This window comes from Styela clava, chromosome 3 (genome assembly GCF_964204865.1).
Source record: "Styela clava chromosome 3, kaStyClav1.hap1.2, whole genome shotgun sequence".
Taxonomy (NCBI): Eukaryota; Metazoa; Chordata; class Ascidiacea; order Stolidobranchia; family Styelidae; genus Styela; species Styela clava.
In genome coordinates, this window is record NC_135252.1 from 7,231,444 (window position 1) to 7,244,380 (window position 12,937).

At 35.3% G+C, this 12,937-nt stretch overlaps 1 protein-coding gene across 1 annotated transcript in view; it reads right to left on the reverse strand.

Moving 5' to 3' along the window:
• Positions 1-12,937, reverse strand: part of LOC120342372 (inactive phospholipase C-like protein 1) — a 52,855-nt gene that overhangs the window by 39,646 nt on the left and 272 nt on the right. Inside the window, exons 2-3 of the mRNA XM_039411180.2 lie at positions 10,028-10,133; positions 8,671-8,802 (exon numbers count right to left, since the gene is read on the reverse strand). Of these exons, the coding sequence (XP_039267114.2) occupies positions 8,671-8,802; positions 10,028-10,133 (238 nt within the window). The remainder of the gene's footprint in view (positions 1-8,670; positions 8,803-10,027; positions 10,134-12,937) is intronic.

Here is a 12,937-nt window from a genome sequence, read left to right on the forward strand (position 1 = left end):
TCGAACGTGGTTGAGACAGGTTGCATCTATTGCCCGAGTTTCTCTGGCTATATATTGGGTGACCGAGGAAAACAGAATGAGTTCAGGTCATTTGGAAGACCAGGGAGGGAGCATAATTTTTGTTCAAAACACCCTAGATTTCTTTTAAAATGCTTGGTAACAATCATACACACACTGGAGTTCATGGTTTAAGTGTTAAATAAAACAACATTTCTTGGAAGTAATTAAGACACTTATAGATTCTGTTTTTTATGGGAGCACACTTAAGCGCTGGATATAATCGAGCAATAATAACGGTTACGGGCCACTGAAATTATTCAGTTTACGAAATTTGCGGCCGTATGGTGAAAAAATATAATTTGAAAATTTAAAGAGGTGTTTTGCACTTCCACCACGAACCGGGCAATAGACAAGTTTTCAATATTGAAAATTGCCTACTGTGGACGTCACTTATTAAGAATCGATTGGGAAGTCGAAAATAGCTAAATCATTATGAAGCTAATCTTGCAATTATTTCCAATGCTGCTTGGCATTCTCAAATGTCAAATCATAAACTTGGGCGCGGTAAACAAGCATGACAATGAATGTCATTAGATGCGCCACATTAAATGTCAATGATAATTCGCAACCGACGTATTTGTGTTCCATGATCAGTCGCCGGAAAAACAAAATTGGCTGGTAATGTGTTATGTGTAAACAGCAGATCCCTAGTATGGCAGCAGTGGAGTTAAAAATTATCTGGAGAAAAAAAACTTTTTTGTAAGAATAATATGTACAATTCCGTCAAAAATACCGGACTACAGGGAATATTTCAAATCGAAATAAATGTATACTTATGTTATATATACATATATATGCAAATCCCTTCTTACATAACTATGGCATTTGGATACCTGTTCGCGAACTTATATTGAGCAAACAACTAGAACGTTTAAAATTTTGAGTTCTCTTGATCAAATTGAGTGGTATATGAAAATTACACTAAGTAATCCGCACATAATATCATATCAAAATCACTTTTATTTTTGTCCTGATTAAATTTTTATACGCAATTTAAAAAAAACTTTTCACAAAAATGAATTGCTTTTTCATTATTTAGAATACTTTTAGTCCATGCGGCCCACGAACACACAAATGAATTATATATTCCTATATTCTTTCTATCTCAAGCACGATCAACGATGAAAAAACATGATTTTAACGATCCAATCTCAGGCTATCAGAACATTATTAAATCAAGAAATCGAAAATATAATTTTATTCATAGTGTCGTGATTTGAATCAACAAACCCTACAAGGTATCAGTCTCAGGACGTCTGGAGATAAAATCATTTCGATGTTCGACAACTGTAACATGTATCACTTAAATCGTTTGCTAAGTTTATCGCGCTTTTGGTGACTCGTTTCCGGATGGCATGACTGAAATGACAAACAACAAGGTCAAAACCCACATTCAAGTAACGAAACATTGAAAAATAAAATATTTTAATATAACATGGAAAAATATTGAGCTCAATAAATTTTTAATTTCAATGATCCAAATTCCAAACATTCGGTAAAACGGATTTTTCAGAAAATTTAGATAATTAAAATAATTGCTTTGAAAGTAACGTTTACTTCCGTACAGCAATTTAATAATTTGTCTTAACGTTTGCAAAATGAACTGCCCGATCGATTTAAAATGAATTATAGTTTCACTACCTGTTTATGAACGGAAAAAAGGTCTCAGAATATTAAACTTCCAGGTTCCCAGCCTTAAAATGATTTTCGTAAAACTACATAATCTTCATTGCTTTGATTCGGTTGCATAACAGTACAAGTTTATACTTATGCACCCCTCGAGTAGGACATTTCATTAAGCCCCTAATATAATACTTTATACAATATCCAAATTTGGACGATGGACGCTAAGAGAGAATTTCCCATTTACGTCTCAAACACGTAACTCTGCTTGAAGCACTGATTTCAAAAAATATATATATAACAGATACTATAACTTGCTTTAACGAACGCCTACGGAGCGGAGCATATTTGTCGGAATGATGAAGATAAATCAAAATGCACCATCACCTAATTACATATGTAAAACCCCTATTAAAAATTCATTTTTCATAAAACTGAGATTTTACTCATGCACATCGTGCATTCGTCGTCCTTATATGGCACATTTCAAAAATTTACCAGTACTCCAAATAATGTGTAGCCTGCGGGTTTCCGCCAATTCAATTTATTCCGTGATATGCTGCTGTGTATGACGGCGTTACTTTCTATAATCTATATTCTCGTATGAATTAATGCCGCATTACAAAAAAAAATCAAATACGTGAAATTTCGATCGTTCGTGGACAAATTAAGACAACTGCCGATTTATTGACTGAAACTCAGAGCTTCGAAATGATAAATAAAGATTTTACAGTACGTGGAAATAACACTCTGGATTACTAAAACTAGACTAAAACACGGCGAACAAAATCATGTACTACACGTGGAGTGGTGTATATAAAAATGGCCAGCTCATCACTCAATTTTAAAGCACTCTTGCTTGCTGGTGGCAGGTAAGGGTTACATAACAATGTATGTGTATTGTATTAGCTTAAACCATTTGCCATTTTCCTACCATGAATGGATGAGTCATTTAAATTCAAAATTATACGAACGCCCGTATTATGATTTAACATTCTAAAATCTTTCTGGAGTTGGGCACCGACTCGAAATATAAAAGCGGATTTGTATGTGTTGTACACCATGGATTAGTTGTAATATCATTGGAACATACTAAAATGCTATTAGGTGCGATTTCATTGACGAAATTCTTTCAGTAAAATTTATTGGTCAGGTAATGCTATAAACGTCTAGAACAGCGTTTCCCAAACTGTGTTCCGCGGAACACTAGTGTTCCGCGAGCGTCTTTCGAGTGTTCCGTGGAGAAGGAATCAAAAATATCGCCATTGCAATCTAGGGATCGTGAAGTTGTCGCCAAACTGACCGTTCAATATCGCGTTATCGTCGGCCTAAAGCGGACTAACTGAGGTAGAGTAGTGGCATTTTCGTGACCGTCGGTGTAGCTTTTTGACTGTTTAAGTTCACATAGACCTACCATACCTCCCGTTTTAGGCGAGACAGTCCCACTTTTTAACGTTTTGTCCAGGCGTCCCGACCGGTCAGCCAAAGGTCCCGCTTTGGCGTTCACCCAGTCAGCATGATATATGAACATACCAATTAGCATGTTCTCGATACTGTTGTTGCTGTGTGGCGTACCGGTGGTAGCATACTTACTGAAGGTGGATGCGTGGTTTTGTTTGTTTCGTTATTTTTCGCTAACATTATTAGCGGTTAATTGCTACAATTTGTTACGTGTGAGTCCCAGACGCCAAAAGGGCGCTTAACGTAAAGTCCTTTCTATTTATTGAATTGAAACCGATTTTTAGACAGATACCGCATGCACTCTCGATGACAATATAGTCAGTGAAGACAGCCGGGATGGTTTTAAATGTGTGCCTAATGTAAAATCGGTAAATTCGAAGTTGAAAAAAACACAGCTATGGCCTTTGGAGGCGTCCCGCTTTGAGGTCACAAAAATATGGTAACCCCAAGTTTACAGCAATCCTTTTGGTTTTGTTATAAGCAAACAAGTAGGTCTAAAGAATAAAGGCAAAAGGTAAACTCTTCTTCCTCTGTCTCTGCCTGGTTTTACTATGAAATGCTGAAAAATTACTCATGTTCGCTAAATTCAATTCAGCAGCTAAATTAACTTCCACACCGCGGAATTGCAGCAAGTACTTTAATCTCCATTAGAGGTAACATTGGAGGCAAACACTACGTGATGGAAAGTAAACGACATAGACAGGTAAAAACTTGTGAATTGGTGAATTTATTGATTCATATACACAGCATTTAAATTAGGAAACAATAAAAAATTTATAATAAATGCAATATGTAAAATATCCAATCATATTTTAGGTATGTTTAACCGTGGTAGTATATATTCACGGTTTAACACAATTCTGTTAGTTTTCGCGGCGCATTTGCCAACTCGTCACGGCGAACCCATTGGGAACCGCTACATTACACCGTTTTTCTTTATCAATTTTAGCTTTTCATTTTTTGGTGTTCCTTGAGGCGAGATAAAAAGTCTAAAAGTCTAAGTGTTCCGTGGCCGAAAAAGTTTGGGAAACGCTGGTCTAGAAGAACATCCAAGCACGAGTACATAGAATGCTTCAGAACAAAATACAACTCAAATAGGGTTATAAAAAGCTATTCTACAATTCTAAAAAAACAATATTACAATCTATACCCGATAGAAAAAGCCATACATATATATGCTTTTTCAGCACAATAGGCTGGCCATCGATTCAATAGTATTATACCATTAGGCTAAACCTCTTTCTGCAAATCATTACTACTGCTCAATATCGTGCTTTCGGTAATCATTTGTAACGAGGTTCTACAAGATGATCAATATTTGACTCTTGAAAATTGAGCATTAGCATTGAGCTCTGACTGTCAGAATTATATGATGCACGTATGTGTGTAACACTATTGGTTAAAGGCAGGAAACGGCGCTGACACAAACCACGCACTACCGCCTTCACCGACAGAAACGTCATTTTGCATGAACAGTGAATGAACGAGCTTGAGTACAGGTCGTTCTCAATGAATGTTGAAATAATTAACTGCATTCAAACTTTTTATCAATATGATAATGATAATACTGACTGGTCAATATGCACTGTAAACTTTTATACCAATCTAAATAGTCCAATAGTCGAAAACAATACGAAAGCGTACACTTGATTAGCGCAAACACAATATCAAATAAACATGACCTGCGTAACGACATGATGGCTATTGAGGTCACAGTTCTTCACAAATACATGACATTATTACTACTGCACGTTGGCGCCACCTCGAGTGAGATATGGTGTCGTAAAGTGAAAAAAGTAGTTATTCAAAAATCGGGTCTTACGACTAAGTGTACATTCATGGAGCCAGTGTGAATTGATGGAAATTGTCATTTAAATGTAATTACAGTAAAAGCAACTTCCACGTTTGTCGAGGCTGATTATTACTCATTACTGCATACTAGCATACATACAAGTTACAACAATGGTAGTTCACTCCCATTAATTAGAATGAAACTAGATTAGTGTATAGTAGCGGAAACAAACCTAAAAAACATTGCGCTTAGCAAAGTTGCTTACGGCTTCGGGTTTTTGTGGATGTCGTCTTTTTCGAAAAATAAAAGATATTTTGTATGTATTTATGGGGATAAAATTATATTATGCAGAAACAGAGTCATTCATTGATCGTAACAGGTAAAAGAAGTAATGTACAAACAGCATATTGCTTTGAACTGGCGAAGCTAAATGCACTTTCGTCTTTCAAGTGTTATCGGGAATGTGCAGAGACGCGAGCTCGCGCTAAATTGACAATTTCTAAGAACCCATTAAATGCACAATCGATTTCACCAGACAATGAGATACTTTGCCAATAAAATTGTCATTTAAAGCAAGATTCAGCTGGGTGAAAGTGATTTTGAATAATGGTTCATCCATGTTGTGGGGTGGTTATTTATTTACGGTTCACAAAAAACAAGTCCTGCACAAATAAACGCGCACATTTCAGAACCCTTTTTGGTTTGATCCAATTAGAACACCGATCGTATGTTAATTAAAGTGCATATATCAATGTGTAATTCAAAACTGAGGAAAACAGACGATAGTCTCAATTGTCGTTTGGCAAAAGCAATAACGACCATCAACTACGGTACGGTAAATAGCAAGTTCGTTATAGAGTATAGCCGATTTCGTTGAACAAAAAACAGGATATTCTTGCCGATATAAATAACATATTCAAGCAGACATCACATACCGACCCAGGACAATTTATGAAGATAATAAGAATGATGAAACGTTTCAGGTTTTACCGTAATAACGCATCTGAGCAAACGACAGCCCCGCAAATACTTCATACTTCATATACTGTATACTTTGATCAACTTCGAGAAGAGGATAAAAAAACAGGCTAACAATGACAATAGTCTTACAACTTATCAGTTGTGTGCAGTTGACAGGCGACAAGGTAAGGAAACAAGAGCCTGATAAGATCTCTAGGGTATGTGAAAAAGCATCTGGTCACTTATGGTTTGCCAAAATGTATTCAAAGGAGTGTTGATACATATCAAATTGGCAGCACAAAATCTACATCGGCTAAATCTCTGAATTCCGGAGCCAGAATTCCTGTTAATAAACCTCAAAATTTTCCAAGTAAAAAGGGCTCTAACAGCTGAAGAAGTGGAGTAGATTCAAACGTTAGAATGTGGTAGAATCCTGGTACAAAATTGTCACCTGTGAAGGGCGCAAATGGAATCATTGACAAACTTGAAAAGATGTCAAAAACCTCATTGATACTTAGATTCGGTTGACACTAATTTTCAAACAAAGAAAAACTTCTCTCCATAATTTGTAACGTTTTTCATTCGTCGAAGATTCGTCTGCTCGCGTTCATTGTAAAGATACGCAATATTGTTTGTTAGACTATATTCAGGTACCGGTATATTATATATTTAATTGTCATGGGACAACTACATGCACGCAAACAACATGCTGTTCTGTCAAATACTTTGCTCCCGTAATGGTTTGTTTTGTGGCGTCACGGGCATTGTAAACCCCAGACAAAAAGCGCAAATATTGCAAAACATCGATACAATAGTGACTGTTTTTCAATTTTCGCAATAAAAACAGTGCTGCGTGGTTACATTGACTTTACAAACAACCCATTTCGTCGGACACATTTAGGATATGAATTTTGTCAGTCTGTGGATTCCACCTAACAAACTATTCACAAATCGGGATCAGATCCGATCATGTTTTGCTATGAGCAGGTTTAATCAAAAAAATATGTATGCCACTCAGGCAAGAACTTTGCATGAATTTCTGAACTATATTATAGCATGCCATTACTCTTGAAACTCAAAAGTCCTATCTCACATTGTTCACCTCCTCGCATCATAATCACTTGCACATCATAAAGCACATCACTATATCCGTCAAATAGTCATTACAATCTATTGAACTCCGTTGACTTGCAGATCAACTGGAATATTCGCATCTCACTTACCTATGGCTAATAATAAGATATGAGATTACAACAAAGTAGTTTTTATTAAAATATTAGACTGCGCTTGAATCAGGCTTGCTCTTCTTATTAATTAACAATCATCACACAATGGTGATTCAAATACAAGCAAATCTTCACACTGCAACTGATTCCTAAAAAGATGCATGTCGTCCCAAAGGAGTCAACTACCAATAACCCATCAGTGTATTCACATAAACAGTTAAAGACAGAATAATCATCTAACGATCATTTGTGATTGTGAAATTTATTTGTATATAAAATTTATATAAAACCCAAAATATTCATTTATTATATACTTCACGATGTGTAACACAGAAATTCCTGATTCTTGCTAAAACGTGTCCAGTTCCTGCTGCCTTCCTATCTTTCTTCCAAAGACGTCCTAACAGAGTGACGTGGTTGTGATAATTATATAGTCGTTTAACCAAAATACAGTAGTGCTTTGAGCTAAACGACAATATAATTGAGTGGATATCGCGATTTCAAACCACTTTAAAATACGATCAGTAATACGATTCATATATAATTGTGTGATAACGCGAGTGTAATTGAAATGGACCATGTTCACGGAGACATAGAACACAAATCGATCGGTCATATCATTGTTATTTTAGGCAAAGTGTGTGTTATGATATTATCAATTACGGTGATCTCGTAGTCCAGTTGACCAAAAACACGTTCAAAAAATTCACAAGCCTTTTCATGTAATTCAATACTAACGGAACATGATCAAATAAATAAGTTCAAATAGTACAGACGTTTCGCGTTCCGGAAACGCTCATCAAGATGATTTTCTCCAGCGAAAAAGACACACAAAGGTGTTAATATGGATCGATCTGGTTTCGGAAATTCTTCCACATATAAGGTCGTTCAAGTAAACCGCTTTTATTCATAAATTGTTATTACAATAGCAATATGTTATCGAGTTATCAATTGAATGTAGCACGTCCGGAAAATAATGGCCCGTATCCCAAAGTATGAGTGTGTCCTGGGATCTGTGTATATTGTGTGTATAATAACAGAGAAGATAAAAAATAGTGTAACCATACGAGTGTTGCGGTTGTTGCAACAACAGTACGATTGTGGCCCTAATGACGCAAGTGCGTGCGTCAATACGTAAAACCGAGGTCATTGGAGAACCAAGGACGGACGATATGAAATGTTTTAAAAAGAGACGAAGTTTCAAGGTTCAAGTGGATGTTATCAGTTATCACACTTACGATTTCAAAAAGTAGCTTCATAAAAATGATGATCATGCACAATTTTTGTTATAAACAAATCATTGAAAAAATTATTGCAATAGTTGAAATGGATAACAGGTGTCTTAGACACCGATTCCATTTAGAATTCCCGTTCATTTTCCCATGCACATTTCAAGCTCGTTTGTCAAAACATAAATTACTTAGTGCATGGGATGTAGTTGAAAGTTCAGTCGCACTGCTCCCTGAGCGACTTGCGCATAGTGGAATATGTGAACCACATCCTTATTACTTTTCTTCATGAGTAAAAAATTTAAAAGCACAAAATTACCTTGATAATACTTCTACGCCGACCTGTTCTCTGAGGGTTTACGGGTTCCGAAGTAATTACGTCCGAGATTTTGAATGACGAAACCTCGCTGATCAGTTCCTCACTATCTTGGCTTGGTAACGAGGTTCGACTCTAAAGACAATTTATATGGAATCGTGATGTTTTATTGAAAGGGCATGAATGAGTAATAGTTCTGTAAGTGATAAGATATGGGAGTTGGGTAGAAAGTTGTCTTCTATATGGATACTAATGCCAAGGTTGTGGCGGCAAATCCGGCCACCGACATGCTATACTCCCTTTTCTATTCTAAGCAAATAAAATTAACAAAGAATTGTTGACAATTGCAAATTTTTCGTAAAAACATTCATTTAAAATTTACAGTCATCATAACAAAAAACGAAAAAGATAAAACTAACAGCGCTATAGTTACAATTATAGAAAGCATAATTATTATTTTATGCACATAGAGCAATAAAATTGAGCACAAAAAATATCGGCTGAACACAAGTTGAAATGACAAAAATATATACAAAACAAAATATTTCCCGACTAGTCACGTTTAATGAATTTAACTTCAAAACGAGATGTTGTGCCAAAATCGGTGTATATCTCCAAAGATAGCATTTTTAAATTGAAGCGTACGCGCTATACTGGTGTTTAATCGATGGCTTATATATATGGACTTAACAAAGCGGGTATACAGCTGGCACGACTATTAATACCTGTAATCCAAATAAAAAATTATATTAAATTGGGAATCGTTGTCCACCACATTGTCATCTTTGTTTCCATTTTTAGTGGTCGAACAAATCGAGCTAACGCCATCTGTATACATACCCGTTTTGTTAAGTTATAAGACATGGATTGAATCTAGTTTACTACGTACGTTTCAATTTGAAAATGAGAAGTTATGTTTTTGCTTAATTTCATTCCATTTTAAATGTTCTTAATATGGCAATTATTCTCATGGTATTTGTAACTATAGTGTTGTTGCTTGTTGGTTTTGTTTTATGCACAAAGGCAACATGCCAACGATATTGCCATAGTTGATGGCTTTAGGCTAATTTACTAAGCGGAACAGGGTTAGTGATTAATTTTAAGAAATAATTAGTTGATGGGGGTGGGGGACATATCAATAAATAAGATTTCAAAAAATAGGTTTGCGTTCGTGTGAGCAAATCCATTAGTTCAATTATTAGATTAATTAAATGCATGTCAAATATGGACGCACATTCGGAATTCGAAAATATTTTTTCAGGCACAGAAAAACAAACGTTATATAATAGAATAGCGTAAAGATTGCCAACATTTAGGGGGATGATTGTTTCATTAAATTCGTTATCATTTAAAACCTCACCTGTGCAAAGACATCCGATACATTATCACTGACAGAAGATGACTGACTGGCATTGTCTGCTTCTGCTATTATATCCAAATCCGGCAATGAACTTTCAGACATTGTGCTGAATAAAAAATTGAATCTCAGAATATATGTTCAGTGAATTGTATCCTTTATTCCATGCAATGCTTATTGTTGGCCTACTTTTAAATAAATCTTAATCAGCAACAAATACGGAATTCTTCAAACTGACAAAAGTTATATTCAAGGCTACATTGACCATGAAAATATTATAAGAACGATGCGCAGTTGAAGCTGAATACAAAATAAAATCCGCCCACATTTATTGTTTATTATTAAAATGCGTGACACACATATAAATTCTTGCGCTCATTGCACGAAGTCAGAAGGTTTTGGTCACTTCACCCACAACCTAATTTGTCTGTAATTGAATTGGTTGGAGATTTTTTTGAAAAGTTTCAAAATAAATTCTAATTTTCGACAACAAAAAACACCCCGCATGTTTTTTCTATGTCTGTTAGTAAGCTTTGTGCATTCCAGAGCAAAACATTCCCCAATTATAGTGTAGGAGTAGTGAATTCGATTTAATCGATAGTATGAACTTTGTATTGACTAAACAAAATCAAAATTAATAATATAACTACCATTGCATTAATCCATTCGTAGTAATCTCAGAAGTACAGATATGTTATTAAACAAATGATTTCGAAATGAAATGGAATAAACCGTGCTACTTAAAAGGCTAAATGGAAGGTCATCAAAAATCCTTATGCGCATAAATGAGCTGCGTACAATTTAGGTGGAAACAGTTGAATAACTTGATAAGAATATTATATATTCATTTGATAGCTAAATATTTATTCACGAATAATCGCGCTGTGAACGTCATTTGGGCGCATTAACAATTCCCGGAAGGTATGCCCCCATTTTAGCCGGTTAGAAGGTCGGTCTTTTAGCACGTATGTGCAGAGTCATTGCTGTCCTCAAAAGAAAAATGTAACTATACTTACTTAGAGTCACAGGTGACGGAAGTAAAATATTATTTTTATTTCAAAACATACACGAAACACCGAAAATGATATTTATCAAATGCAAAACACAAAGACTGAAGCTAAACTGAATCTTGCACAATGTTAGCAGTAGGCAGAAAAACAAACAAACACACACAATGAGCCGTATCACCGTTAGATACTCAAAGCGCTGCATGAATAATTAATTGTATGCAAAAGAAATGGGTGGAAACCTGCACCGTGACAAGCGCAACTAAATTCTGAATGATACCAAAAAATTACAAAATTGTTACGCTTTAGTGTGGTATATTGGCAAATGAAAGCAGAAAATCGAAGAAGTAAAAGACCGACTCTTAACTGATTTCATAGACTTTCATAAGTAAATTACTTGCACAAAATTGAATGCTGTTTTCTTTTTGTTCGCAATTTGCGTTATTTCCGACTTCAAAACAAATCTTTAACGCATCTTGAATGCATTCTTGATGTATGGGAGCGGTTTCAAAACGAAACAAATTCCTTCATTTCAAAAATTAGTTTGTCCATTTATTAAATGATTTACAATACCAATGGAATGACAACATCATCACAATGCAAATAATTAACTAAATAAATGGTGCGTTTCCATAAATACATCGGGAGGGAATACAGAATCGCTAGCTGGCAACATGCTCGACATCGAAAATCAAAATTTCAGCTATTTATGATTTTGCGATTTTACGCAAGGGCGAATCACGCTTGAAACGAGCGTCCATCTAATTCAAGGTCAACGGCCACAATTTATCATCATAAAAACTGACAAATGAACAATTTTTGATGAAGCACTCTGCGCGAAATTACTTTTCACTGGTGCTGTTTCAGTAGTTGCTGTTCACCATTTTATGGGTTATTCACGGATCCACTTGCTCATCATTGATTATTGGCAAGATTCAGAATAAAAATTCAAATTTTCAAGTCAATTCATCAGATGAATTCATGTGATCATCAATCAATTCTAAAATTTATATGGTTAAACAAACGTGTTACTCCGTGCGTATTGTAGGATCAATGCATGTCGAGAAAAAAAAAATAATACTAAGAATATATAGTTGAGGGAACACAGTTGTTGTACAAAGCCCTCGCCACTAATGCAAAAATGTGAGATTTGAGAAAAACACACCCGTCACGTTTCGAAAAAACAACACGGTAATTATCCAGTTGGGCAATTTAAGAAGGGATTTGAAATATTAAATTTCCAGGCGCCCAGCACAATCTGCATTTCTAACAAGGGCTGGGAATTTCGATTCGAATCGAATAGTAAATTATTCGAATCGGTTCAGCGCAAAATTTCGAATTGCCGCCATCTTGTTTTTTTTCTTTCCGCCAATGGTCGAGGTAAATTTCTCAATCTTTTTTTATTGAAGCCATATTTTTTTTCACCGCAATTCTGACACGTATATATGTATGACTCTTTTTGCAGTGAGTTATTAATGAAAACGTGTTTATTATTGTGTGTGAACGCTCAGCAATCTGCCTGAGTGATGTATTCTATGTTTTCAGTGATTTATGTGTCTGGAAAACCTAATACGATAAGGAAGTTTCATACAATTTTATATCTCCCAAGTATTCGAGATTCGATTCGTAAAAAATATTCGATTCGATTCTGAAATCATCAGGTATTCGAAAATGTCCAGCCTATTTCTATCCCAACTGGATTAATAGTAATTTTCTTCTTTTGAGCGTTGGCGGGGTTTTCTTTTTTGGCGGGGCTTTGTACAAAAGATCCTCATTGTTGTTATAAAAATGATTCGATGAATTTATTTTACCGTATTTATTTGAAATCAATAAATTACATTCATATATGATTATATTATAAGATGCTCGTGAAACGTTCTAATAACGTCCTGGAAAAAGATTCAAA